The sequence below is a fragment of the Leptodactylus fuscus genome, chromosome 7, assembly GCF_031893055.1.
Source record: "Leptodactylus fuscus isolate aLepFus1 chromosome 7, aLepFus1.hap2, whole genome shotgun sequence".
Classification (NCBI taxonomy): Eukaryota; Metazoa; Chordata; class Amphibia; order Anura; family Leptodactylidae; genus Leptodactylus; species Leptodactylus fuscus.
The window spans coordinates 55,709,570-55,736,710 of record NC_134271.1 but is presented as its reverse complement, the minus strand read 5'-3'; the positions used below and the strand labels follow the sequence as shown (position 1 = coordinate 55,736,710).

Genomic DNA, 27,141 nt, shown 5'->3' with positions numbered 1-27,141 from the left:
CAGGGAAGGTGGGAGGGGAATCGAATTTTGGCGCACTTTACCACGTGGTGTTCGATTCGATTCGAACATGGCGAACACCCTGATATCCGATCGAACATGTGTTCGATAGAACACTGTTCGCTCATCTCTAATAGTCACTAATCCTTCTATGTTTATACACATCATTATTGGGGCATCTACTTTTGGAAATTGTTAAGTTTTTTTTTTTTTTTTTTACTTAATGAACTTATGGGTCTCCATTACCATTTATCTCTGCAAGTTTTAGAATAAAACATAAAAAGAACCTGCTGCTAAGTCATACCTCATGTGATAGGTGCTGTCACCCTGAAAATTTAGAGTTTTTGTTTATCCAAGACCATTTAGCTGTATTAAACATAGAAGTCCTGTTAATATTTATGCAAATTAGAGTGTACCAGCCAAGTGGGCGGTAACACTGTGGTTTCCTCATGAAACACAGCAAAATATAGTCACATAATGAACAAAACCTTTAATAAGCTACAATTCAAAAGCTTAACCCCTTGCTATACGGGCGATCCCATGCATTCCTATGGGAGTGAGGTATTCAAAACTAGAGATGAGCGGACACTAAAATGTTCGGGGTTCGAAATCCGATTCAAACAGCCGCACATTGTTCGAACGGGTTTTGAACCCCATTATAGTCTATAGGGGGAAAGGCTTGTTTCAGAGGTATGCAACATTCGATCAAATTCTACTTACCAAGTACATGAGTGAGGGTCGGGCTGGATTCTTCTCCCTGCGCACTGTCCCCGTGTCCTCTTCCGGCCTTGAATTCACTCTGCTAGGCACCGGGCCTGGGCAGAGCCAACTGCGCATGCCCGCACTACAAGTGGACATGCGCAGTCGGCTCTGCCCAGGCTCGATGTCTGGCAGAGTGAATTCAGAGCCGGAAGAGGATGCGGGATGCTGCGCAGGGAGAAGACTTCTAAAGGTAAGAGACGAACCAGCGTTCATTGGCAATGTATAGCATTCTGCCAATCAACGCTGGTTCTGCATCGAATCTTAACTTCGAACAGCTAGTAGTACTCGATCGAGTACGAGTATTTCGAATACCGTAGTATTCGATCGAACACCTACTCGATCGAGTACTACTCGCTCATCTCTATTCAAAACCATAGTTTTGAATACTATTCGCTGATCTCTAATAGAAGACAGATAGATCACTTTGTGATATCACATCACAAAAGGCTGCTCATCCCATGACACATATCTAGGTATGTCAAGCCAAGAGGAAAGATAAGGGAAGATGTACATGTACAGATCTGATACAATAGTAGATAACGCCTTTCAAAAGAAAAAGAAAAAGTCGCACAAACATGAACCATCATATTCTGTTTTCAACATGATATTCTAAAATTGATTTATCAGAGGAACTTGAAGAATAAGAACATTTTTTATATTGATCTTCATAAAAGTTTTGCATAATTTATTTTTCTATTAATATTTCACTTTCTCTTGAGATTACTAATACAGAGGATGCGGAAAATTGAAATTGCAGTTGTAGCTTCTCTTCAATATACTAAGCATTGGCCGGTTTTATCATTAGCCTTACCATGTGTATACAAACACAATCTTAAGAGTAGTAAAACACTATCAGAGAAAGAAGAGCTGTATACCTGGAGAGATAAAACAAGAACATAAATCTAGTGGTCCAGGGAAGGAGCTGTAGGCTACAGAAGGTTAGTAAGCATACACATACCCTAAATCACTGCAGAAGGATCATTACACAGTCAAGTTAAAACAAAGGACCTTCCCTGGTTGATATTCAATAGGAATACATGGTAGTCTGCAATCTATCAAGCTCAATAAATTATTCCTTGTGTTTTTGCTACTTTCACAAAGGTTTAGCGGAGGCTTTCCTATAATGAAGTTAATAATTACCTGCTCTGAGACATGTTCATTTCACAATTCCATTGCACCTTTGCTTTCAAATAATGCAGCTCACTAGTTTGATACAAAGAAGTCTCAAATAACAGAAACCATGTAGTGGTCGTTCTTGCTTGTGTTAAGGTTGAGCCGTCAAGCATGTTGAAGTCAAAAAACAGTGGGTATTAAACATTTACTCACTGCTCATCCCTAAAGTGAGTGTTCTCCTTTGATCAATATTTTATTTTTTTTTCAGTTTAAATAGGCTCTGTGTTAAGTCATTTTATAATATATCTCTATCAAACTCAGGACTCTTTTCTTCCTATTATATAGCTCCAAGTCTTCTGAATTATTCCCCATTGATATGCAGTAAGTTTACGGTTTCCGGACCCAAAATCAACGTCTACCTCCACACTTATTTTGGTCACCATTGTTTTCAATTGAATGCAAAGATCAAAACAGGACAGTGAAAAAATAAGTGTCCTGATCAATGTTGCTGCAGATTTCACAGCTTATTAGTCACAGAACCCATGGCACAAGATGCTCAGCTGATCATCCCCGTTCATTGGGAGCTGATAGCAACTTACATGAAAGAGGACCTTTCATGTCCAATATTGTGGTGAATTCAGCCCATTATCGGCTTTCCTGGTATATGACTTGGTATCAGTGCCATTAGTTTCGGCACCGATATGTCCCCACTGTCAGAAGGGTGTTCCTCACAACTCTGCATTATCACTGGGTGGTAAGTAACACCCTCTCTGACAGTACGAAGCTATGTTAGAGTACAGTCATGGGGGGGCATTCCTCACGGCCGAGCAATAATGCTGAGCTATCAGGAACACGGAACACCCTTCTGACAGTGGGGATGTGCCGAAACTAATGGCCGAAAGTAATGGTGCCGAAACTAATGGCACCGATATCTCTACCACTGAAGCACATACTGGGAAAGCAGCACTACTCCATTGTATGGCAATGGAGTAGTGTGGCTTTTCAGTGCTGTTCCAGTATCAGTGATCTCTGGGGATCCCTGGGTCTCAGACATTTGCGGATATTGGTGGCCTTTCCTAAGGTCACATGAATAGAACCAGAACAATTAGTTTCTATTGCTAGTCTACAACCATTATAGCTCTTGGGTCTAATTTTTTTAAATGGGGTATGAATATATGTATATTTGTCCTTTTTAAAAGACCACACCACTTAAACAGACCACTCAGAAGTCTTCCCATCTTCTGACATTTGCATAGCACCTTGTGAAGAGCTACGCCTGGTTGAAGTCAATGGACACAGATCATTTGTCTTTACTTTTTGAATCCTCGTGTCATGCACCACCCCCTACACTTGGCCTAACACAGTATAGTAGTTTTACCTGGAATGTTCCTGTATTTTACATACAAAAGATCAATGAGTTAAAAACATTCCTCTTATCATATAACAAGCTGCTATCACTAATTTTACTGCCTAGAAATAGATTTCATAGTTAAGCTGAGAGTCCATTGCCAATAAAGTAGCATTCATTTACAGAACTTGACATCAGGAAATTAGAAGAAATGAACCTCATTAACAATGACCTTCTCACTTCTTATTATTTTCATGCTTTCAGAATACAGAATATACTTTTAGTGAAACCTTGATTTGAAATCAATTAAGAATATTATCACATCTACTCCAGCCCCAGAATAAAAGACAAAAGCTGTAGTAAGAAAATTATGAATTATGTTCATAAAAGAAATAGGTTCACATTGAAGTTATATTTCAGTCTTTTTTGCTGTAGAACATTTCATCTGATATTATCAATTTGTCCTGCAGCCGTCACTGTAGTCTAAAGAGGTAGTGCATGCTACTTGTTCAAGAAAGTGAGTGACCATATAATAAACAGGGGCTCCAACTCTTCCAGAAGGAGTAACACTCTTTGCAGTGTCTTCTTGTATTGCAGCATAGAAAAGTATCAAGAAATAGGTTGTCTTAGTAAATCCATACACCATAAAGGGATATTCCCATCTCAAGGATCCTATCTATGCTCCTAGTTTAGGTACTCCTAAATATATTGCTTTAGCAATGCTGCTTTGTTTAACTGCTATGTGAACTTATTCCTCCCACATCATTAGCATAGAACTGGACCTGTGTGATCAGCAGGACAGATGACATCACTCACACAGCTCTGTGTGCAGCTAATTGCAGTTTGCTGATAAAGCCCTGTCTTTTATCTCTCTATGTAAATAAACAGCTAACACTGAGTCCCTTCTCTAGAAGCATGTGCATATTATTTGATCTGCATTTATCTTAGGTTTCTAACATATATTGTGATACTTCATAGTGCCCTGTTCAGCAAGCTGAGGGGAGGCGGCTTTGACTGTTTGATAAGGAATATGGATGAAAAGTGATCTAAGTAACCATTATTGAATCACTGTGGATGCTAGGTTAAGGTTGAGAAGATATTTTGACGTCTCTCACAGAAATGATCCAATATGGCAGTTTATACTGAAGATACAGTATTATTTTTATGTTATCTATATTAGTATTATCTATAGCAGAAAAGAACTCATGCTAGTAAAAGACAGCAAGCATTCAATGTATTGTATGACAGTCTCTTTACAAGGCTATACTGTAAGCGGTGAAACTTCTATATATTCAGTGACCACATTCAAGAAAACAAAAATTGAAATATTTCCCAACATCTTCAGCCATGTGGATGACTTCCTAAAGTCGCTATCGCTATTTAGTTACCGTACTCTCCAGAGCTTTCTGTCAGTCAGTAAGTCTCTGTAAGGTTGGCAGACATGACTTAATAATTGATCTTTGCCAGCTTGGGCAGTAGTTGAATAAATTCACTCTGAAGTCATCTCCTAGTTCGCCCTCAGGGGCCCTAACAGACTGTAGAGTGAAGCGCGAGCTGCAGGTGGGCTGTCGCCGATGATCCGCAAGGCAGGACTAAAGGACACTACTTGCTTTCTGTCTATATTTAGTTACGTCCCAGCTTTAAATAGCCTGTAGCAAATTTAATTAAAATGTGTGTTTAATGAAATATAGTGCAACAGCTCAATAAGTTTTACAGATGTAGCTAGAGCTGGTCCAAGCTATTTGGTTGGTGCACCGTCAGGTGTAATTAGGGGAAAATGACTCTAACAAAGTAACATCCGCTTTTATGGATAACACTGGACGCATCTGTCATTTTATATAGAATGTCGAAAAATAATTATTACGAACAATGTGCTGTTCGAAATTATAACAGATTTTACAGGAGTTTTAATTAATATTATTAAAGAATCTGCTTTATAATCATATTATTAATTGAAAGGAAAAATAGCAGATCTTAAACATGAACAAAAATCCTGTATTTATAAATACGTCTTCACTAGATACACTGAGAATAGGTTTGTCTGTTTTTGATGTCCATTTTGCTTGTGTTTGTCACTCTTTAAAAAAAAAAAAAAAAAAAAAAAAAAACAATTACTTTTTTTTTTTTTTTTTAAATCCACTTATCTGTTTTTAACAGATATGAAATGGATCTATTCACTTGTATTGAACAACCTGAGATGAATGAACAAAAACTGAGTATGTTCTATTCATAATGATCTGTTAAAAAAATCCTGACATATGTATATCTGTGTTGAGGAGGAGGACTGTTCATTGATTTATCACATCATTCTGTGAACTAGTACACTCTGGAAGCTTATGCCCTGTTCACATCTGTTTTTGCATTCTGTCCAGGGAGAGTTCACATGGAGACCCCCCCCCCCCCCCCCCGAATAGAATACAAACAAAATTGCAAGTTCTGTGCTGTAAAAGCACACGGACCCCATAGACTATAATGGGGTCCATGTGCTTGCTGCGCACTTCCCGCACGAATCTTGCAGACAGATGTGAACAGGGCATTAGGAGTTTTTAAAGAGTTCCCGGAGAATAGCAGCTGCAGTTATTTGTATGTCTTTTCCAACATCCATCTCCTCCCTTCTCCATAGACTATTATATAAAAAGTAAAAATATCTAAGATATATTAAAAATTTATTATCTTCACTTGTTATAATTGGAAAAAGGGGAAAGTATTATTATTATTAATATTATTAGAGATGAGCGAGTAGTGAAATATTCGAGATTCGATATTCGTTTTGAGTAGCCCCTCAATATTCGACTACTCGAATCGAATATTGAATCCTATTATACTCTATGGGGGAAAAATGCTCGTTTCAGGGTTAGGCAACATTCGATCAAATTGAACTTACCAAGTCCACGAGAGAGTGTCGGGCTGGATCCTCCGAGAAGTCTTCTCCGTGCAGTGTCTCCGCGGCGTCTTCCAGCTCTGAATTCACTCTGCCAGGCACCGGGCCTGGGCAGAGCCTACTGTGCATGTCCGGACTACAAGAAAATGTCCGCTTACAGTCAAAGCGGCCATTTTCTTGTAGTGCAGGCATGCGCAGTCGGCTCTGCCCAGGCCCGATGCCTGGCAGAGTGAATTCAGAGCCGGAAGATGCTGCGGGGACGCTGCGCGGAGAAGACTTCTAAAGGTAGGAGAAGAACCAGCATTGATTGACCGATTGTATAGCATTCGGCCAATCAACGCTGGTTCTGCATCAAATTTTTCCATTCGAATAGCGAGTAGTATTCGATTGAGTACGAATATTATTATTATTAGTAGTAGTACAACCAGAAGAGTGAGATCTATGATCTTTTTATAATCTGACTTTATTTTCTAATTATAGATTTTTTAATTGTATTTTATCTTGTCTTTGTGATATGCTTCACAGCAGGCCCATGGTGGCAATAAACTGGATCTCATAGTCAGGAGTGGATTGAGCAGAAGGGAGAAGTATAAGAACTTTTTACAGAGTTCCCATTCCTTTTGTAGCCATTCTTGGCTTTGGCACCAAAAAATGCAACAAAATCTGCAACAAAAAAATCTGCGTTACCACACCATTGGGCCTCAGCCTTAAACTTGAAAGCTATTATTCTGTTTTGTACAATAGTTCCTACCAGCTCTGGCTTCTTCTGACCACTCGTTGACTACAAAAATAGTGATACTGTAAGAATCAACACTGGACCACTGGCAAAGTTCAATGACTTAATTGATCGGGAAAATACATAAAACTTGTAAATTTTGGACTGAAAATAATAAGTTCCAGATAAAGCTAAACCTGAAGTTCTGGGTGGAATTCTTTGCTAATGTCTGTTGCATATTAATAAGATTTCTCTCCTAAATCCTGGCAGGTACTTACTTCTACTCCTTTAAACAATAAAGCTATGTCAGACTCTGCATCATACAATCTCATTACATAACAGGTGTAGACTTGTTCAGTAAGAACTATGCAAGACAGTTAATATCTTTATTCTGCAATATGTTCCATGTAAGCCTGATATTTGCATATTCATTAGTTCTGGCATTTTACAGCTCATTGTCTCTAGTCTGCAATATCCTGAAAATTTGGTGGATTAAAGCACATTAACTTACTCTCTTATGTGAATCCCAGTGGGGATTTGTATTGTTGTACTTCAAGTTCCCATTTTCGCTAAACCTTGATACACATCACCCAAGCTTGTGTAAAGAAAGGAAGGATTTTGGCCTATCTACCGGATTTTTCATTTAAAATGAAGAACCGTGAGCTAGTATATGTTTAAGTATAAACATTCTGCTCAGTACCTTCTAAAATTAGGTAAATAATATGTCATTGGGTTCATAGAACGTGTCTTCAGAATAGGCCACCCATATGATAATATCTAGAGGATGATTTAATAATGCAAAAATAGTACATACAAATAAATAGAACAACTACCAGTTGAATAACTGTTCACCTAGTAATACAGGAGTATGCTTCTTTACTAGTGTTGAGTGATCGTGTTCGGAAAAAATCAGATTCCGATCGGCGATCGAGAAAATTTCACGATCGCAATCGGAATACCGAACACGATCTTTTTAGGTGGGATCGAGATCGGTACTATTTCCCACAATGCTTTGCTTAGCCTTCGCACTGAGTATACGCTCCGCTCATTCTGAGCAGAGTGTATACTCAATGTGAAGGCTCCGCTGCGGTTCCATAGGAATGAATGGAAGCAGCCAGCACACAGCCTTAACCCCCTGCACGCCGGCTGCCTCCATTCATTCTAATGGGAGACTAAACTAACATCTCTAGTAGCTACTTACCTCCAGAGATAGCTGGTCTGCAGTGCCTGGTGTTATTCTTCACCTCGCTGCCGCTCCACGCTGCTCTTCTCGCCTCGCAAGGCGAGAAGAGCAGCGTGGAGCGGCAGCGAAGCGAAGAAGAACACCGAGCACCAGACAAGCCATCTCTTCAGGTAAGTGGACACCAGGGGGGACTAAGTAGCCAGAGGATTAAAAAAAATCCTCTGGCTACTTAGTGATTCACTACACAGCGTGGATTCTAACAATTAAAGCGTTCTATTGTTAGATTCCATGCTGTATAGTGAATAGGATTGCTTTTAAAATCCAATCTCCAATTAATAAAAAAAATCCCACTGACTTGCATTGGGATCGGAATTGGGATCGAGATCGGGTTCGAATGAAAAATGATCGGAAATCATATTTTAAAATCGATCCTGAAAAGTCAAGATCGGCTCAACCTTATTCTTTACTTTACCTCTTGGATTGACATATCCTGGGTGTTTGACATAAGTTCACCAGCTTTGAGAAAAAAAAAAAAAATCATCACAAAAATTATTTTGTGATACTCTATCAAGAGACGTACTGTACATGCTGTTATTTGTCTCTTTGTCATGTTGTTACTTGTAGCCTTGGTCAAGGGCTTTGCTATGGTTTTGTTAATATATAGTAGCATTGGCCCAGATTTACTTATCCTGTTATGCCTAAAAAGTTGGCAAAAATCTTGGCTCATTTTTGATGCATAAGGGCAACTGTGCGCTAATCCCTACTTTTTTAGACAGTGGGCAGAGCAGGGCATGAATTGTACCACAGATCTGGCTGGTGTAGATATAGGTTCAGATGCACCCACATTTGCAAGAATTATTGACAGGCCAAAACTTCTTACTATAGTAAATTCTCAGTATGTGCGGTTTCAGTAACAATGGTTTCATCTAATCGTGGTTAGTAGTAAGAAGTTATGCAAAACATTAAATTAATGACCTATCCTTTGGATAACTTATTAATGTAAGTTAGTAGGTAACCAACATTTGCCCCAGCACTGATCAGCTGTTCTCTGAGTAGTGTACTGAGCCAGAAGCAGATGGCTCCATACACTGTGCAGTTACTGGACCTGTAACAGAGCGAACCAACCACTGCACAGTGCACTGAGCCATTTACTTGTGGCTCTGTACATTGTACATAGTTTTTGATGCAAACCACATTTTCCTGTATCCATGGATAGATGTCAGTATCCTGTATTTTGCTAGTCTTCCACTAGTGGCTGCTATTCTTCTTACTTTGAAATATTGTTGCACTTCTACTCCTCACCACTGGAGGCTGCTGTGTTCTTCTTAGGAATTGCCTTAACAAAGAGGACCGATCAGTACCAGTGTGAACAGTCTTCTGCTCTCAGAACTGTCTTTTTCAGACACAATACTTGAGCAGAGGCTTTAGTGCCTTATGGGTATAAATAGGCCCAAACATAAAGCAAGAAGGCTTCACACTGGTACAGATCACTCCTCTTTGTTAAAGCAGTTCCTAAGAAGAACACAGCAGCCTCCATTGATGAAGAGTGGGAGTAAGAGGAATAGTGGACACTAGTGGAAGACTAGCGAAATACAGGATTCTGACAATAGGGTTGGAACCTATTAACCCCTAATATCAGAGTCTTATTGTTATTCTGACAGGTTTTGCACCTGTTAGAGAATGATTTAAGATTGTCTTCACAAATTCCTCCATTGTATTCAGTTTGCATCAAGAAATTGTAGTCCTTTACAAAATTAAGGAAATTTAATGGTGCACACAGATATGTCCACATATCAACTGTTCTCCAATTTGGTTAAGGATTCCAATTACAAATAGACATTTTTGGACCTTGTCAGCATAAAGATCCCCTGTAATGTAATGGCTTGTCCTGGAACACTCTTGCCATTATTAACCCTTTTCAGCTTTCACTAGTTTATGAGATGCTAAATAAAAAGTGACATTCAATATGGCTGCCCTTCCTGTTGTCATATTTACATGAATAGCTGCTGCAAAAATAAGTAAATACGGGGCAACACAGTGGCTCAGTGGTTAGCACTGCAGCCTTCAGCACTGAAGTCCTGGGTTTGAATCCCGCCAGGAACAAGATCTGCAAGGAGCTTGTATGTTCTCCCTGTGTTTGCATGGATTTTCTCCCTACATGGGGCTCACAATTTACATTAAAAAAAAAAAAAAACACAACTAAATATACCATATTTTTTTTGCCTTTGCTATTATTTGGCAGTTTGTCAGTTGCCTGTAAGGTGGGCACTTGCAGCATCGGTTGTTCATTTTTGGTTGAAAATTGGAGACATAAAATCTTATTACCAAAGTTAATGTTTTTGTTACATTGTTTCATGATTTTCAATTATTTATTTATTTTTCTAAAACAGTTAGGATATGATAATATTTCATAAAAGAATATGGAACAGTTGTTAGTTTTCTATCAACAATCTGTAGATGTCAGTGACCTAGAATAGCACTGAGTCATTAACATCTCTCTATTTCCAGGGATGTGTAAACTCTCCTAGGAGGCTAGTATGCCAAATCCATTATTTTGTTATTATTTTTGTCTCAATTTTGCTGTTCTTAAAAGCCGTCTTGACGATTGAAAGTGCCTTTGTGTACCACTAAATACATTCCATTTTATGCCAGCAACTGACAAAATGAGCACGGAAACTGGCAGGAAACCCCACATCTATATAAAGAGAATTATTTCCAATTTACCATTACAATTGATTAAAAATGTCAAGAGTCAGTGTCTCACTGACTTCCTTGTACGGCCCCGGGCTTACGCTGCTCATCTCTGTTTGGGATTATAGAGGGCTCTCTTTGTACACATGACATGTTCTGGAATTCTATAACATAAGAGCTTCTCAAGTAGGATCAAAGTAAGATCTGAATATAACTAATGGTATAAAATGGTTTGTATGAAGAAACAGCTTATATTTAAGATATAAAATAGTTCCAAAAGGACTGTGTTACAAAATCTTGTTTGATTCTCATTACAGATGAGCAAACAGTGAAATATTCGAGATTTGATATTCGTTTCGAATAGCTCCTCAATATTCGACTATTCAAACCCCATTATAGTCTATGGGGAAAAATGCTTCGTTTCAGGGGAAGCCACACTTCGACTCAGGAGCGTCACCAAGTCCACTATGACACCCCAAGGAAATTATGCCAACACCCTGGAATGCAACTGGGACAGCAGCGGACAGCAGGGGAAGCATGCCTGGGGGTATCTAACATGCCCAAGTACCACTTTCTCGTCGGGATCCCTGTCAGCTTGTGATATGCAAGAGCTGACTTTTTCTCATAAGAATGTATTGACCAGCGTTGATTGGCCGAATGCCATACAGAGTACAGCATGCGGCCAATCAACGCTGGTTCTGCCGGAGGAGGCAGAGTCTAAGATCGGTCCACAGCAGTCTCCATTGTGGTCCGATCTCAGATGTAGCAGTGTTGAGCGCACAGATGTAGCAGAGATGGCCGTGCGCTGAACTTTGCTACACCCTTGATGAAGCAGAGCTGAGTGTGCGCTGAGCTCTGCTACACCAGAGAAGTAGTAGAGCTGAGTGTGTGCTGAGCTTTGCTACACCAGAGATGCAACAAACAAAAAACAACAACAGTCACACTCTAAGGTTAGGGCTAACTGAGGAGCTTTAAGTGTAAGCTATCACATGATCACATCACATGATATTGATAGTATTTCCTCAGGATAAGTCATCAAAATCAGATCAATAGAGGTCCAACTCTTGGCCTCTCAGCTATTGGCTATGTGAGGAGCTGTAAAGCTCATGCAAGTTGCCAGTAATGCAGCATATTCAGTGTTCACTCTGCCCTGTCTACATGCCCATCATCACAGTAGTGCTAGTGCATGATGATGCAGCCTTGTCACATTTCAGTGAACAGGTCAAAGTTTCAATACCATGCACTGTCTCTACTATGCAGATGGTAGTACCATAAACCTTCCAAATATCAGACACCCGCCGATCTGATCTTGATAGTCTTGAGTTGAATTCATCACTCGTGTGAACCTGGAAAACCCTTTAACAGTATTTGAAAAAGAAAACCTCACTAACAGTTTAGTTTGGATTCTAAACAGGGGAAAGGTAACTGAATAGTGAGCAGGAGATCTGTTGAAATGTTCCACATTCTAATCATGAGAATGAGTTGTTTGAAGACAAGGAAAGGTGCTTGAGAAATTGGAAATAGATCTGTAAGTCTTGTTGCATTATCCTTATTTGGTTGGAGGTAAGCCAATCTGTTTAGTAAAACTTTTCTGGTCGATATGTTATAGTAGGGTAGAGAAATTCTCATAAGGATACGGAAAATTAAGGCTCTACTTGAGAGTTCTAGCTTGTACAGACTATTTAGCATTGAGAACATGTTCACAACTTCATATTTTATGCAGTATTATGTGTGCATTGCTTATGGCTGAATGTGAATACTCCAACTCCTTTAGCTCGCTCATGCTTTAGATCAGTGTTCATATGGTAATCCTGTGGGCCCACATACTCCTCGTGAGTCATTTCATACTTTGCATATAGAATTAATCTATATACAAATTTGAGTAGCCTCATCATTAGCAAATTTGTGGAATTGGGCTCTGAAACATGTTAACTGTTTTCAATGACAACCAGCTAATGGGGGGAGACATATATGGTGTTATGTCAGTCCAGATAGCTGCAACGGGGCTAAGGAATACCAGTAGGAAATCTCGCCCTGCACTACTCCCACTAGCTAACCCGGTCCCTGCCTCACGGGTGTAGGTCGGCTGTTCTCAGGCTAAGCCTGACCCCGACAGCTCCTCTCTCACTGACACCGTAGGCCTAGAGGGAAGTGGGAGAAGGAATGCCCTATAAGATCTCTAGGGACTGGAGACTAAAGGGGGTCACCCCTAACGAGCAAGTGAAGCTGCTACTGACAGGGACTGACAAGGGTGTGCGCTGACTAACAACACAAGCAGCACACAGGAAACATGTAGGAAAGAATTCCCCAAACCAATATGGGAAGGAACCATACACTAGGAAACAAACACAGGGAAACTGAGTAGAAATCAAAGGATAAGGCAATTCACTCACACAGTCAATTATACACAGAGGGAGGATTGGTGAACACAGAAGGGAAAACACAAACCAACTCGTTCACCCAAAACCTCCCAAAAACCAACCACGGAACTTCCTCTATCCAAGATAACCACCTACTCCTCCTGATAAGGCCTAGCTCTGTAAAAGCGACACTCAGCACAGAACCATGGGAGGCATGGGTTTAAATACAGAGTAGAGACCACTCCTCCCAGGTGCAAATGGGAGGACAGACTAATCAACCAGGAAAGAAAGCAATGAACCTAAATACTCCTAACAGGATCCTCCCCTCAAGGAGAAGACTCCGGATTCTCTAGGAGCATCCTTCTTCGGGAACTCCTTGTGGAATTTCTCCACGAGTCTGGGGGCTGACATATCCGACTCCAGAACCCAAGAATTATCCTCAGGACCGTATCCCTTCCATGCCACCAGATACCGTAGCTTCCCCCGAACATATTTGCTATCCAGAACTCGGGATATCTCATACTCCCCGGACTCAGAAACTGGTGGAACCTTAACAGGAGACGTTCCCTTCTTGGCCTTCTTTAACAAGGAGACATGGAACACCCGGTTTATCTTCCACCTTTTAGGTAGTTGCAGCTGCGCCGCCACTTCATTTACCATCTTGATGATCTTAAAAGGACCCACAAACCTGGGACCCAGCTTCTTGCAAGGAACCTTCAACCTGATATTCTTGGTGGACAACCAAACCATCTCACCAGGGAAGAACTGCAACTCTCCTCTCTTCCGATCCGCCTGGACCTTAGCCTGGTGCGACGCCCGCACCAGATTCTCTCGGATACGGGACCATACCCCTTGCAGCTTTTTAGAAAATAGCTCCTCCTCCGGAACTGGGGAAGAAATGGAAGAAAATACTCCGAAAACAGGATGTCTACCACCGGAGCAAAAAAAAGGTGTGGTACCTGTGGCATTGGAATCATGGTTGTTTAGGGAAAATTCTGCCAGGGGGAGAAAGGCAGCCCAATTATTCTGGTTCTCTCGAACAAAACACCTCAAAAACTGTTCCACATCCTGATTCTTCCTCTCTGTTTGTCCGTTAGACTCTGGGTGAAACCCGGAGGAAAACGACAGTGTAACTCCCAACCTGCTGCAAAAAGCCCGCCAGAATTTAGCCACAAATTGCGGTCCCCTGTCCGAAACGATATCCTCAGGAAGACCATGCAACCTTACAATTTCTTTAATAAACGCCTCAGATAGTGTCTTGGCACATGGCAGCCTGGAAAACGGGATCAAATGGCACATTTTCGTGAAGCGGTCAACGACTACCCAAATGACCGTGAAACCCTTAGACACCGGAAGGCCCGTGATGAAATCCATAGACAGATGAGTCCAAGGTGCCTTAGGAGGTTCCAATGGATGTAGAAGACCGTGGGGACGGGTATGCGACGCCTTGGCTCTTGCACAGACCGAACAATTTTGAACAAACTGCAAGACATCCTTACTCCACCCTGGCCACCAAAAATTCCTAGACACCAATCTCATGGTCTCTGAAACCCCCGGGTGACCAGCAAGAACCGACTCGTGACACTCCCTCAGGAGACTTTGTCGGAGAGTCGTTGGGACAAAAAGCTTGTTTCTAGGTATCTTGGAAGGTGCAGCGTGTTGCGCTTCGATCAAGGCCTTCTCCAATTTCGCGCCCAATACTGCTACCACCACTCCATCCCCAAGAATAGTGGCAGGCGCCTCTCGTTCCTCCTCAGTCGACATATACCGGGATAAAGCATCAGCCTTGGCATTCTTTGAACCCGGCACATAAGTCACGGTAAAATGGAACCGCGCAAAAAATAGAGCCCATCTGGCCTGCCGTGCATTTAATCTCTTCGCCGACCCAAGATAAACCAAATTCTTGTGGTCAGTAAATACCTGGACTGGCCTTCTGGCCCCCTCCAGGAAATGACGCCAATGTTCGAACGCTAGTTTTATTGCCAGTAGTTCCCTATCTCCGATGTCATAATTCCGTTCAGAGGCAGAGAATTTCTTAGAAAAGAAGGCACAGGGATGCGTACCCTCCTCGAACTCCTGAGAAAGTACTGCTCCCACCCCCACCGAGGAGGCATCCACCTCCACTCGGAAGGCCAACCTCTCATCCGGCTGTCTCAAAATGGGAGCGGACGAGAATCGCTTCTTCAGTTCTTCAAACGCAGCTAGCGCCTCTGGCGACCACTTAGCACAGTCAGCCCCCTTCTTAGTCAAGTCCGAGATAGGTTTCACAACCTCAGAAAATCCCTTGATAAACTGGCGATAATAGTTGGAGAACCCCAAGAACCGTTGGACCGCCTTTAGGTTCTCGGGTCGCGGCCACTCCAAGACTGCCCTGACCTTCTCAGGGTCCATCTCGAACCCCTTGTCCGATAGGATATAGCCAAGGAAACATAACTTATTGACCGCGAACACACATTTCTCCAGCTTAGCACTTAATTGGTTAACCCTCAGGAGATCTAAAACCTCTCTCACTCTCTCCCAATGAGTCTCCAAATCCGGGGTGTAAATGAGTATATCGTCCAGATAGACCACAACCCCCCTCCCTATGACGGCACTTAGTACATCATTAATAAAATTCTGAAAAAACGCAGGCGCATTGGTTAGACCGAAAGGCATCACAAGATTCTCAAAGTGTCCTAGGGGTGTGTTAAACGCTGTTTTCCACTCATCCCCCTTCTTGATTCTCAGCAAGTTATATGCCCCACGTAAATCTATTTTACTAAACCAGCGGGCTCCCGTAATCTGGCTGAATAGATCCGAGATCAACGGAATGGGATAGGGATTCCGCACCGTGATTTTGTTAATCTCCCTAAAATCCAAACAAGGGCGCAACCCTCCATCTTTCTTCTTTACAAAGAAAAACCCCACTGCTACTGGGGACTTAGATGGGCGAATATGCCCCACCTCTAGACTCCCCTCAATATACTCTTTGAGCGCCTCCCTCTCCGGAATAGTGAGATTGTACAATCGTGTCTTGGGTAGCACTGCATTTGGTATAAATTTAATCGAGCAATCATAGGTGCGATGTGGTGGTAATGTCTTGGCTGCCCTTTCCTCAAAGACCTCCCTGAACTCACATATTTCTTGAGGCAAATTGTCTATAGACAAAGACATAACGGATATGGGCAGACATCGACCATTACACCCCTGCCCCCAAGAAACTACTGCCTCGGTCTCCCAGTTGATAATAGGGTTATGCTGCTTCAGCCAGGGCCACCCCAACACTACTTGTGCTGGTAATTTAGACAACAAGAACAAGTCAATCTCTTCCCGGTGGCCACCCACAACAAACTCCAGACCCTCCACCTGTTTGGAGATGACAGCTTGCTGTAGAGGGGTCTTATCAATAGCCCACACCGGTATCTGAGACTTCAAGACCAAAGGACTCACCCTTAATTGCTCACAAAACTCTGAGTCAATAAGGTTGACTGCCGAACCACAATCAACCAAAATCCGGCACTTCTGCCCATTTACCCATCCTTCAAGGGTCAACCCGGCAGTCTGAGTATAGGAAATATGCACACCTCCCTCCTTAGTAGGTTTTCTCCCTTTACCCTCAATAGACCTGGGGTTATTACTCTCCTTGGCGAACCATTCTCTGGAGGGGCATACCCTTGCTACATGTCCCATCCCTCCACACACAAAACAGCGTACTGTGCGGGACCCTTCACTCTTGGGTCTAGCACTTCGCACAGTGGCCCCAATCTGCATGGGTTGGTCCCCCGGGTCCTCTCTAAAAACGGAGAATTGAGGAGGGTTAAGCCCCCCAGGACTCTTGTCTCCACGCTCCCGGAGGCGCCGTCCAACTCTAATTGCCAGCTGCATGGCCTCATCTAGATCTCCCGGAACAGGGTGAGAAACTAGATGGTCTTTAACCTGGTCTGAGAGCCCTGTCTCAAACTGACTAAGTAGAGCGGGGTCATTCCAGTGTACTTCTGCTGCCCACCTACGAAACTCTGTGCAATATTTCTCTATAGCGTGATCCCCTTGCACCACACGTCGTAGGTTATACTCAGCCGTGCGTACCCTGTCTGGGTCGTCATACAGTAACCCCATTGTGGAGAAAAACGCCTCTACAGTTAGTAAGCAAGCTGAGTCGGCTGGTAACGAATGTGCCCAGATGAGGGGATCATCTCTCAATAAAGTAATAATAATCCCAACTCTCTGTACCTCAGAACCGGAGGAAAACGGCCGTAGCCGGAAATACAAAAGACAGTCCTTTTGAAATCGGAAAAAATCTGACCTCTTACCTCGGAAGGTCTCAGGTAAGCTGACTTTTGGCTCCAGAGGCCGACCCACAGGGGCGCTACTCACCTGCCTCTGTATGCCCTCCACCTGAGAGGCTGTGTGTTGAGCCAACTGCTGTACTTGAGATACGCCAGAAGCTTGGATGGCATCCATTCGTAGCTTGATCCCCTCCATCTCAGTGGAGATCTGCTGCACCGCCTGGTACAACTGTTTCAGGTCCGTCATAATACAAACAAACCTTTTTTTTTTTTTTTTTTTTTTACCGGCTGAGTGTACTGTTATGTCAGTCCAGATAGCTGCAACGGGGCTAAGGAATACCAGTAGGAAATCTCGCCCTGCACTACTCCCACTAGCTAACCCGGTCCCTGCCTCACGGGTGTAGGTCGGCTGTTCTCAGGCTAAGCCTGACCCCGACAGCTCCTCTCTCACTGACACCGTAGGCCTAGAGGGAAGTGGGAGAAGGAATGCCCTATAAGATCTCTAGGGACTGGAGACTAAAGGGGGTCACCCCTAACGAGCAAGTGAAGCTGCTACTGACAGGGACTGACAAGGGTGTGCGCTGACTAACAACACAAGCAGCACACAGGAAACATGTAGGAAAGAATTCCCCAAACCAATATGGGAAGGAACCATACACTAGGAAACAAACACAGGGAAACTGAGTAGAAATCAAAGGATAAGGCAATTCACTCACACAGTCAATTATACACAGAGGGAGGATTGGTGAACACAGAAGGGAAAACACAAACCAACTCATTCACCCAAAACCTCCCAAAAACCAACCACGGAACTTCCTCTATCCAAGATAACCACCTACTCCTCCTGATAAGGCCTAGCTCTGTAAAAGCGACACTCAGCACAGAACCATGGGAGGCATGGGTTTAAATACAGAGTAGAGACCACTCCTCCCAGGTGCAAATGGGAGGACAGACTAATCAACCAGGAAAGAAAGCAATGAACCTAAATACTCCTAACATATGGAATATACAGGCTGTAAGTCTGTATCAGTAGAAAATAAGTGTTTGAAGGTGGATTTATGCTATACAGATATGTTTTTTTTTTTTTTTCCCAATTTAGCATCAGCAGTTAACAGTAGGAACTTGAGGTTGTTCCCATTTTAAAAGGAATCTGTCAGGTACTGAACTGATTCATAACAAGCTGGGTTGGTAATGAATTTACCCCCAAAATTTTGGGTTTGGCAGAATCCAAAATTTTTGTAGTTCACTATGCACAAATCTTGGGCATCAGATCTTTCCCGACATTTGGTCTTCACCCACGGGTTCCTGTGGCCTCTTGGCCTCTTTCGGCATCTTCACCAATGTCATGCTGACCTAGTGCCATGACATTGGTTCACCAACGTGACATCTAAAGCACAATCAAAGGCCTCAGTAGTGACCTCCACATGTGTAAAATCAGTGAAGATGCTTAAAGAGGCCACAAGAGTTTGTGAGAGAAGACTTGGGTTATCTCAAGATCGGCTCAACCCTAAAAGTGACTTTTCCCATAGAAAAGCATTGACTAGGGTTGAGGATCGGGTTCGGAAAGGATCGGATTCCGATCAGCGTTAGAGCAAATTTCGCGATTGCTATCAGGATAGAGATCGGCTGGAAAATGATCGGAAATTGGATTTTAAAATCGATCTTGAAATCTCAAGATCGGCTCAACCCTAGAGAAGACTGGATGTCCAGGAAAGGTGAGTATTAGTATTATTTTGTCCGCACCCCACTTTTGCCCTCTGCTTATTATATTCTGGGCTCTGAAGTTACTTCTGAGATTAATAACAACACTTGTTTGGTATGAACCAAAACTTGAAGGTGAACTTTGAGAATATTTGCAAAGCAAATCTTGAGAAGTCTACCAACCACTTATCAGGCCAAGGGTTTGTGGGGGAAAAAAATGAAACAGCGTGTCTCTCTTTGGTGCTCTTTGTTACCCTATGTCTTGCTCTGCCCCCTCATGCCCTGCACCAGGTATAACAACGTGAATCAGTTTTGCCTGGAGTGTACCTTTGCAGATTTGATCACAGGATTTCTTATTGTTGCAGCCCCTGGAGATCAGCTGCAATATGTGGAGTAACCTTTTTGTTAAATTCACCTACTGGGCCACCACAGGGAAAGAACAGCATATCACAGTCGCTACTGAAATTAATGGGATGTCAGTGCAATGCAGAAACCTATATTTCCTCTAGAGCAAGAGACCCATTTTGGTCCATTCTGAATGGAGAAATAGATTGTTTAGCCAACCCCCATAATGAGAAATTAGACCAAATTTCTAAATTACAGTTATCTTATTGAAAGTTTGTCGTCATGTTCCGCTGCCAAGCCAACCACCATTTTCATCACGCCATATGGAAGTGAATGGTGATTATTAAGCAGTCCTGTTCACGTCTTCGTGAAATGTAACAAGTATGTTTCTATATTTGAAGCAAAGTTTCTTGACAGGGACATCCTCATAGATTAGGAGATTTAAGGCAATTTGTGACAGCTGATGGGTGATTGACATTTCTCATTAAAATGTGCACATGCTACGGTTTTAGCTTTTTTTAATTTCACTTGTATCTTTATGCCAGTTTTTTTTTTTTTTTTTTTGCTGGTTTGCAACGCATATTAAAAAGTTACATAAAATGTGTATAGACAATAGTTCATAGAGCAAAAGCGATGATGAAAAGCGGTAGTGTGCATTATGTTTAGGATAGTTTGCTATAAATGAGTATATATTGCATACTATTGTGTGTGGGAGTCTATTACACTAGCCAGTTATTATACAGTGATACAAAATGTTTCTACAAGTTCCTTGTAAAAAAATGCAGAAACAATGAAAGCCCAAGTAATGCCATCATTAAAATTGATTTTAGGAGAGTAATAAACAAAAAAAAGTACTATACTGTTAAAAAAATAATGCACGTGATAGATAATGGTTTATTGCTATGCATAATACTACCTCGGCTGCACATATTCCCTTGTATTTTATGCATTGTCTAAGAAATACTAAAATATTTATCGCACCTTGAGGCTGTATTAGAAATCACCTCGTTTATTTTATTTTATTTTTTTTTTTTACTACCGAGTCCCTGATTAGGAATTTCAACAATATGCAGCTAGTCCTATCGCTGATAAAGTTTTACTATCTATCTGTTGCGATTCTCAAGCCACAAAGAACATTTTGCAAATTTTGAATTAAAAGAGAAAGGTAAAGAGGACAGGGAACAAAAAGATTGACTTCATTGAGGCAACATAAACAGATATCAATAAATGCCCACACAATTTACAGGCTCGGCCTGAGCGAGTAGATGGCTGATACCGTGGTTGCATTAAAACTCAGTCAATGTGCTTAAATGAACATAACTTTCATCCATCAGCATTAAATTCATTTGTTCTTGCTTCTGTGGTCATTAGTGAAAGACATTTATCTTTGTCACGCTTAACAGCCTCTGGACTTCGAGAGCAAAAAATCCTATATACTGAAGGTAGAAGCCGTCAATACTCATATCGATCCACATTTCATCGGTGGGGTACCCTTCAAAGATACCGCAACAGTGAAAGTTACCGTGGAGGATGCAGATGAGCCACCAGTATTCTCATCACCTACTTATCTTCTGGAAGTACATGAAAATGCTGCCATCAATGGTGTCATAGGCCAGGTTACAGCGCGAGACCCTGATTCAACATCAAGTCCTATAAGGTATTGTGTTTAGTAGCAATACACAAGTAGAATATTCCAAGCATTTATTCTAGAGAATATCTCAAGTACAGTATATCTAGCCATTGTGTAGAACTGTAAGATACTGTAAAACTAAGGTGACATTTGATCTACATTATATGCATTTGTCAGTTTCTCAGGGAATGGAAATTCAATATTAGCTGAGTATTTCAAGTGTCGCTTATGGGAAGATATTTCATTGTTTGCAAACTGTTGTGAGATATGAGAAATATCACGAAGCATGATCTATACACACAACTGCTTCAGATGTCCAGCATGAAGAGGAATGAATAATCTACTGCATATGTATTAAAACCCTTTCTTTTAGAAGAAAGAGAGTAAAACAAGAGTATAGTATCTTGTATGTATCAATCATATCTTTACATGATTTATTGTAGACCCATGTGTGGCCCCTTTTAGGTGGTCCCTATCTACTTGCCTCATGTAACCTACAACATTCTCTACAAGAGCTATACATTAAGGGTCCATTCACACAGAGGAAAATGGTGAGGAATTTGGTGTGGAATTTCAATTCTGAAAAAAAAAAGCCTCCCATTGACTTAAAGGGGTATTCCCACCTCACATACTCATCAGTCTTTACTGCTGTAAAATCTTCTTTCTTCCTGCTTTCTTGCATCATTTGGTGGGCGGGGTTTCACAGGCAACCTGCCGTTTAGCTCCACCCCCAAATTCGCGTGTAGCTCCGCCCACCCACATTGGACTATGAAGTACAGGCAGCAGCAACTCCATTCTGTGTTACATACAGAGACTGCCTGTCTCTGCCATAATGAACACAATTGAATTAGCTAGCCTGATAACTGGGAGAACAGAAGAAATGAAAGCAGCTCCTCTCCCCTATCTGACAGCAGGAAGCTAGGTCACGTGGTGTAGACACAGGAATAGCTAGATACACAGGCTCGCTCCCTGCACTTAGCCCCTCCTCCCTCCCCCCTGAGAGCAGCAGATACATCACTTGACTCATGAGCAGCTAAGTCAGGGCTGTGGCCACAAAGAATTGAATAAAGTAAGATAGTGGACAAACAAAGCAGTTTTGCTGAAGCAATGTATTTAGGAAAAGTCTTACATCCACATTAAAAAGCAGTATAGATAGGATCCTTGTGATGGGGCAATCCCTTTAAATGAGTTTCTTTTTTTTTTGCTAGCAGAAAAAGGAACCCATTGAAGTCAATGGGAGGCTTTTTTTCAGCGCTGAAATTCCACACCTTATTCCTCACCATTTTCCTCCATATGAATGTACTCTTACATCTGAAATAAAGGGAGGGGTAACATATTTTACATGTAATAGTAATAGGAAGAGAAACTACTGCCAATCCTTATTCATAAGAAAGAGATGTGCAACAAAGTGACCCAATAAAGGGACCCTATTTTGATTTTTGTTGCAAAATACACTTTTCTGTATGTGTACTATAGGATTAACTTACATCAGTGCACTATGGGGTACATTTATCAAGACCATGTTTTGAAAGCCAATCTTGATAACCCCTGGCCAGCTAATGATGCGCTAAACAGGGCTGTCCAGTTTTCTTTTATATTATTAATTATGATCTGTTATCATCACTAGAGATGAGCGAACAGTGAAATGTTCGAAATTCAAAGTTCGATTCGAGTAGCTGCTCAATACTCGACTGTTCGATCAAACATCGAACCCCATTATAGTCTATGGGGAATAAATACTCGTTTAGGGGGAAACCACTATTCGACTCAGGAGGGTCACCAAGTCCACTATGACTCCCCAGGAAATGATGAAAACACCCTGGAATGCAACTGGGACAGCAAGGGAAGCATGTCTGGGGGCATCTAACATGCCCAAATCACTGTATTACATCAGGATCCCTGTCAGCTTGTGATATGCGCGAGCTGACTTTTTCCCATAGAAATGCATTGACCAGCGTTGATTGGCCGAATGCCATACAGAGTACAGCATTCGGCCAATCAACGCTGGTTCTACCAAAGGCTCGTCTGTGAGGAGGCGGAGTCTAAGATCGGACCAGAATGGAGGCTGCTGAGGACTGATCTTAGACTCCGCCTCCTCCGGCAGAACCAGCGTTGATTGGCCGAATGCTGTACTCTGTATGGCATTCGGCCAATCAACGATGGTCAATGCATTCCTATGCCGTGCACGACCAGCACTGCTACACCAGAGATGTGAACCCTGCTGCACACTCAGCACTGCTGCATCAGAGATGTAGCAGTGATGAGTGTGTGATGAACTCTCCTGCACACTCAGCTCTGCGGCATCAGAGATGCACTGAACCCTGCTGTACACTCAGCTCTGCTGCATCAGAGATGTAGCAGAGCTGAGTGTGTGCTGAACCCTGCTGCACACTCAGCTCTGCTGCATTACAGCAGAGCTGAGTGTGCAGCAGGGTTCAGCGCACACTTAGCTCTGCTTCATCTCCGGTGTAGCAGTGCTGAGCACAAAGCCAGCACTGCTACATCTCGGCATAGGAATGCATAGAACAGCGTTAACTGGACGAATGCCATACAGAGTACAGCATTCGGTCAATCAACGTTGGTTCTGCCGGAGGAGGCAGAGTCTAAGATCGGTCCACAGCAGTCTCCATTCTGGTCCAATCTTAGACTCCGCCTCGTCACAGATGAGCCTCCAGCAGAACCAGCATTGATTGGCCGAATGCTGTACTCTTTATGGCATTTGGCCAATCAACGCTGGTAAATGCATTCCTATGGGAAAAAGTCAGCTTCCAGGAGTCCAGGATGTCAGACCTCCACTGATCTTACAATAACTGAATAACACCATTAAGCTATGATAAAATGCAAGCCTCATCATATACTAAGTACATCCTTAAGTAGTCCTTTTGCACCTAAACTGGAATATATGCCAGCTCTTATCTGGTTTCAGTCATCATTTACTCCAGAAAACTTTTCAGAAAGTAGCAAATGTAACAAACATTTTATTGGCACAACCCTGGTTTGTGGCATCTTTTTTTACACCTGTACACAAATGAGAATGATAAATCTCTCCTCATATTTAATATGATAGTTCAAATTATTTTACTTTTACTGTTCAGAACAAGAGATGAGTGAACAGTAAAATGTTAAAGGTTCAATATTTGTTTCGAGTAGCCCCTCAATATTCGACTACTCAAATCGAATATCGAACCCTATTATAGTCTATGGGGGGAAAATGCTCATTTCAGGGGTAGGCAACGTTCGATCAAATTATACTTACCAAGTCCACAAGTGAGGGTCGGGCTGGATCCTCCGAGAAGTCTTCTCCGTGCAGCATCCCCGCGGCGTCTTCCGGCTCTGAATTCACTCTGCCAGGCATCGGGCCTGGGCAGAGCCGACTGCGCATGCCCGCACTACAAGCGGACATGCACAGTCGGCTCTGCCCAGGCCCGATGCCTGGCAGAGTGAATTCAGAGCCAGAAAACACCACAGGTAGGCTGCACGGAGAAGACTTCTAAAGGTAGGAGAAGAACCAGCATTGATTGGCCGACTGTATAGCATTCAGTCAATCAATGCTGGTTCTGCATCGAACTTTTACATTCGAACAGCGAGTGGTACTCGATCGAGTACGAGTATTTTGAATACCGTAGTATTCGATCGAATACCTACTCGATCGAGTACTACTCGCTCATCTCTATTTAGAACATGTTTCAATGAAATAGGTTCCTTATTTGGGTTCAGACAATCAAATGTCTACCAAGGGGTACTTGGCTCAATGTATGAATTGAAACATGAAGCCCCTTCTAACAATAATGTGTATATTTTGCTGCAACGTGTAAGGAATAAGTGATCACATGACCACTAAGGCCATTGCTCAGTTGTAAATCGCATGTCTATTGTATAAACAAGTAAATTTGGACAAGAAGGTATTACATTAATTTCTTAAACTAAGAACATATTTAATACATAATTATAAAATGAGAACCATGTTGATGTAATTTGCTCTGATGGATAAACATATATTCCTTGGTTTAAGGAAACAATATGGTGATTTTTTCACAGAACATTGCCAAAGCATATGCTTTCTGCTAATCCTAGAATGTGTGAAAAAATAGCATATGCCTAATGTACTGTTCTTGATAGCCACATTGATTGAGTATGTGGAATCATGATGTTTTGGTAGCAAATAGTTGCTCATTTTTTCTTTGATATTATCATGTCAGATGTTGATGCATAGTTTTGTCATTAATAAGATAATCACAGGAAAGTTTTTAACAACATAGCATGGCTTCATTCTTCAAAGTGTTTGTGTTCACCTTTCCTTTGTAAGTCTATGATATGTTGGACTGTGTTCTATCCAGTCTATAGTCAGTTCCATTCTATCGTCTTATTAAAACAACACCCGAGGCTGTTGTGTCCTCTACAGTGCCATAATCAAGGGAAACTTGGGCACGGACATTGCCCTCAAAAAGGTGTTTGATCTTACTTTGATGTTTGGCTGCAAGTGAAATTGAAGGACAAGTCAGTGTTAAGGCTGCTCAACTATACAAGTAGTGTCCGGACACAAATGTGTTTTTGTAGTAAAGTGTTATATTGAAAAACAAACTAGGGTGGCATATATATATTTAACACAGTTGGTACCACAAGTGATAAGCTTAAAGGGATTCTATCATTAAAATCACATTTTTTTTCTCGATCAAACGTAGGAATAGCCTTAAGAAAGTAAGCTGTGTAAGTAGACATTTTCTTGTGGCCGCTTACACAGTAAGCTGGTGTAAGTGGCCATTTTCTTGTGGCATCGCTGGCATCGCTGGAGAGTTCTCTTGCAGCATTGGGGACGCCCCCAGTGCTGCAAAATAACTCATTTGCATACAAAACCAGGATTTCTACTGAACAGCAGTGCGGAGAAACATCTAAAGGTAGAAGAAGAATAGCCTTTCTTAAGGTTATTCCTACGTGTGATCGAGAAAAAATGTGATATTAATTATAGGATCCCTTTAAATTGTTGAAGTCTGACCATCTCACCACATGGACTAAATCCACTTTATGCTTCTATTTACTCACTTAAAACAAGATATGACTTGAGTGTCTGTAGATGGTGTCCTTTCTCTGAGACCGAAGTAAGGACTGTGAACCTTGTACCACCTGGAGAGGTAGCTGCTGGTCTCCCCTTCCACATATGATATGTTCAAGCCATCTTACATGATGATACACCTCAAATTCGATGAATGGTCTTTAAACCATCCATTACAGTGATAAGCCTTATTATTCCACTATAATTCACCTTTGGTATATCCATAGCTATCTATTATGTAATGGTTTAGAAATCAACTTCACTTTTGTGACTCTATTAGTAGTATGGCAGATGTTGGATCATTAAACAGGGCACTCACCCAAAAAGTTGAAAGAGGCATCTGAAGATCAGTTTAGTGTAGAGCTGTTTTCTCGGATTGCCGATGGATTTTCTCTTGGTTGTCAGAGTGAATTCTGGGGGCCGAGATTTGTCTCCATGTCATGTGATCGTCTACTGAATTTCCCAAGACCTGTCATTACTATATTTCTATTACAGGCTGTCAATATATAAACATAAACACATTAGGTATCACCAAATCTGGAGATGTTCAAACTATTATAAGTTTATATAATAAGTATATAAAAGATTTATCCCATATGGTCAATATCTTTTAATCTAAAAAATTGAATAAAAAGCAATCAAAAGATCAGACAATTCCTTATTGATGTTAATAAAAGCTACAAGTTGCCTCGCAAAACCAAAATGCCTTACACTGCTTTATAAAAGAAAAAAAGAAAAAGTACAGATGTCAGAAAATGATGGCTCCAGAGGAGTAACTTAAAGGGGTTGTCCCATCACAAGGATCCTACCTATACTGCTTGTTAATGTGAATGTAAGACTTTTCCTAAATACACTGCTTCATCAAAACTGCTTTGTTTGTCCACTATCTTACTTTATTCATTTTTTTTTACACATCCCTTGACTTATCTGGTCATAAGTCAAGTGATGTATCTGCTGCTCTGAGGGGGGAGGGAGGAGGGGCTAAGTGCACGGGAGCGAGCCTGGAAGGGGGTGGGGGGGTAGTTTGTACTTTGGCGGGAAGGGGCCGCCAATACAGACCCGGCATCCGCTGTAATAGAGAGGCGGATTCTGGGGAGGGT

At 41.8% G+C, this 27,141-nt stretch overlaps 1 protein-coding gene across 1 annotated transcript in view; it reads left to right on the top strand.

Annotated features, from left to right (window-relative positions):
• The window catches only part of LOC142213555 (cadherin-8), a 344,980-nt gene that overhangs the window by 222,678 nt on the left and 95,161 nt on the right, over nucleotides 1-27,141 (top strand). The window contains exon 7 of the mRNA XM_075281925.1: nucleotides 20,765-21,018. Coding sequence (XP_075138026.1) covers nucleotides 20,765-21,018 — 254 coding nt within the window. The remainder of the gene's footprint in view (nucleotides 1-20,764; nucleotides 21,019-27,141) is intronic.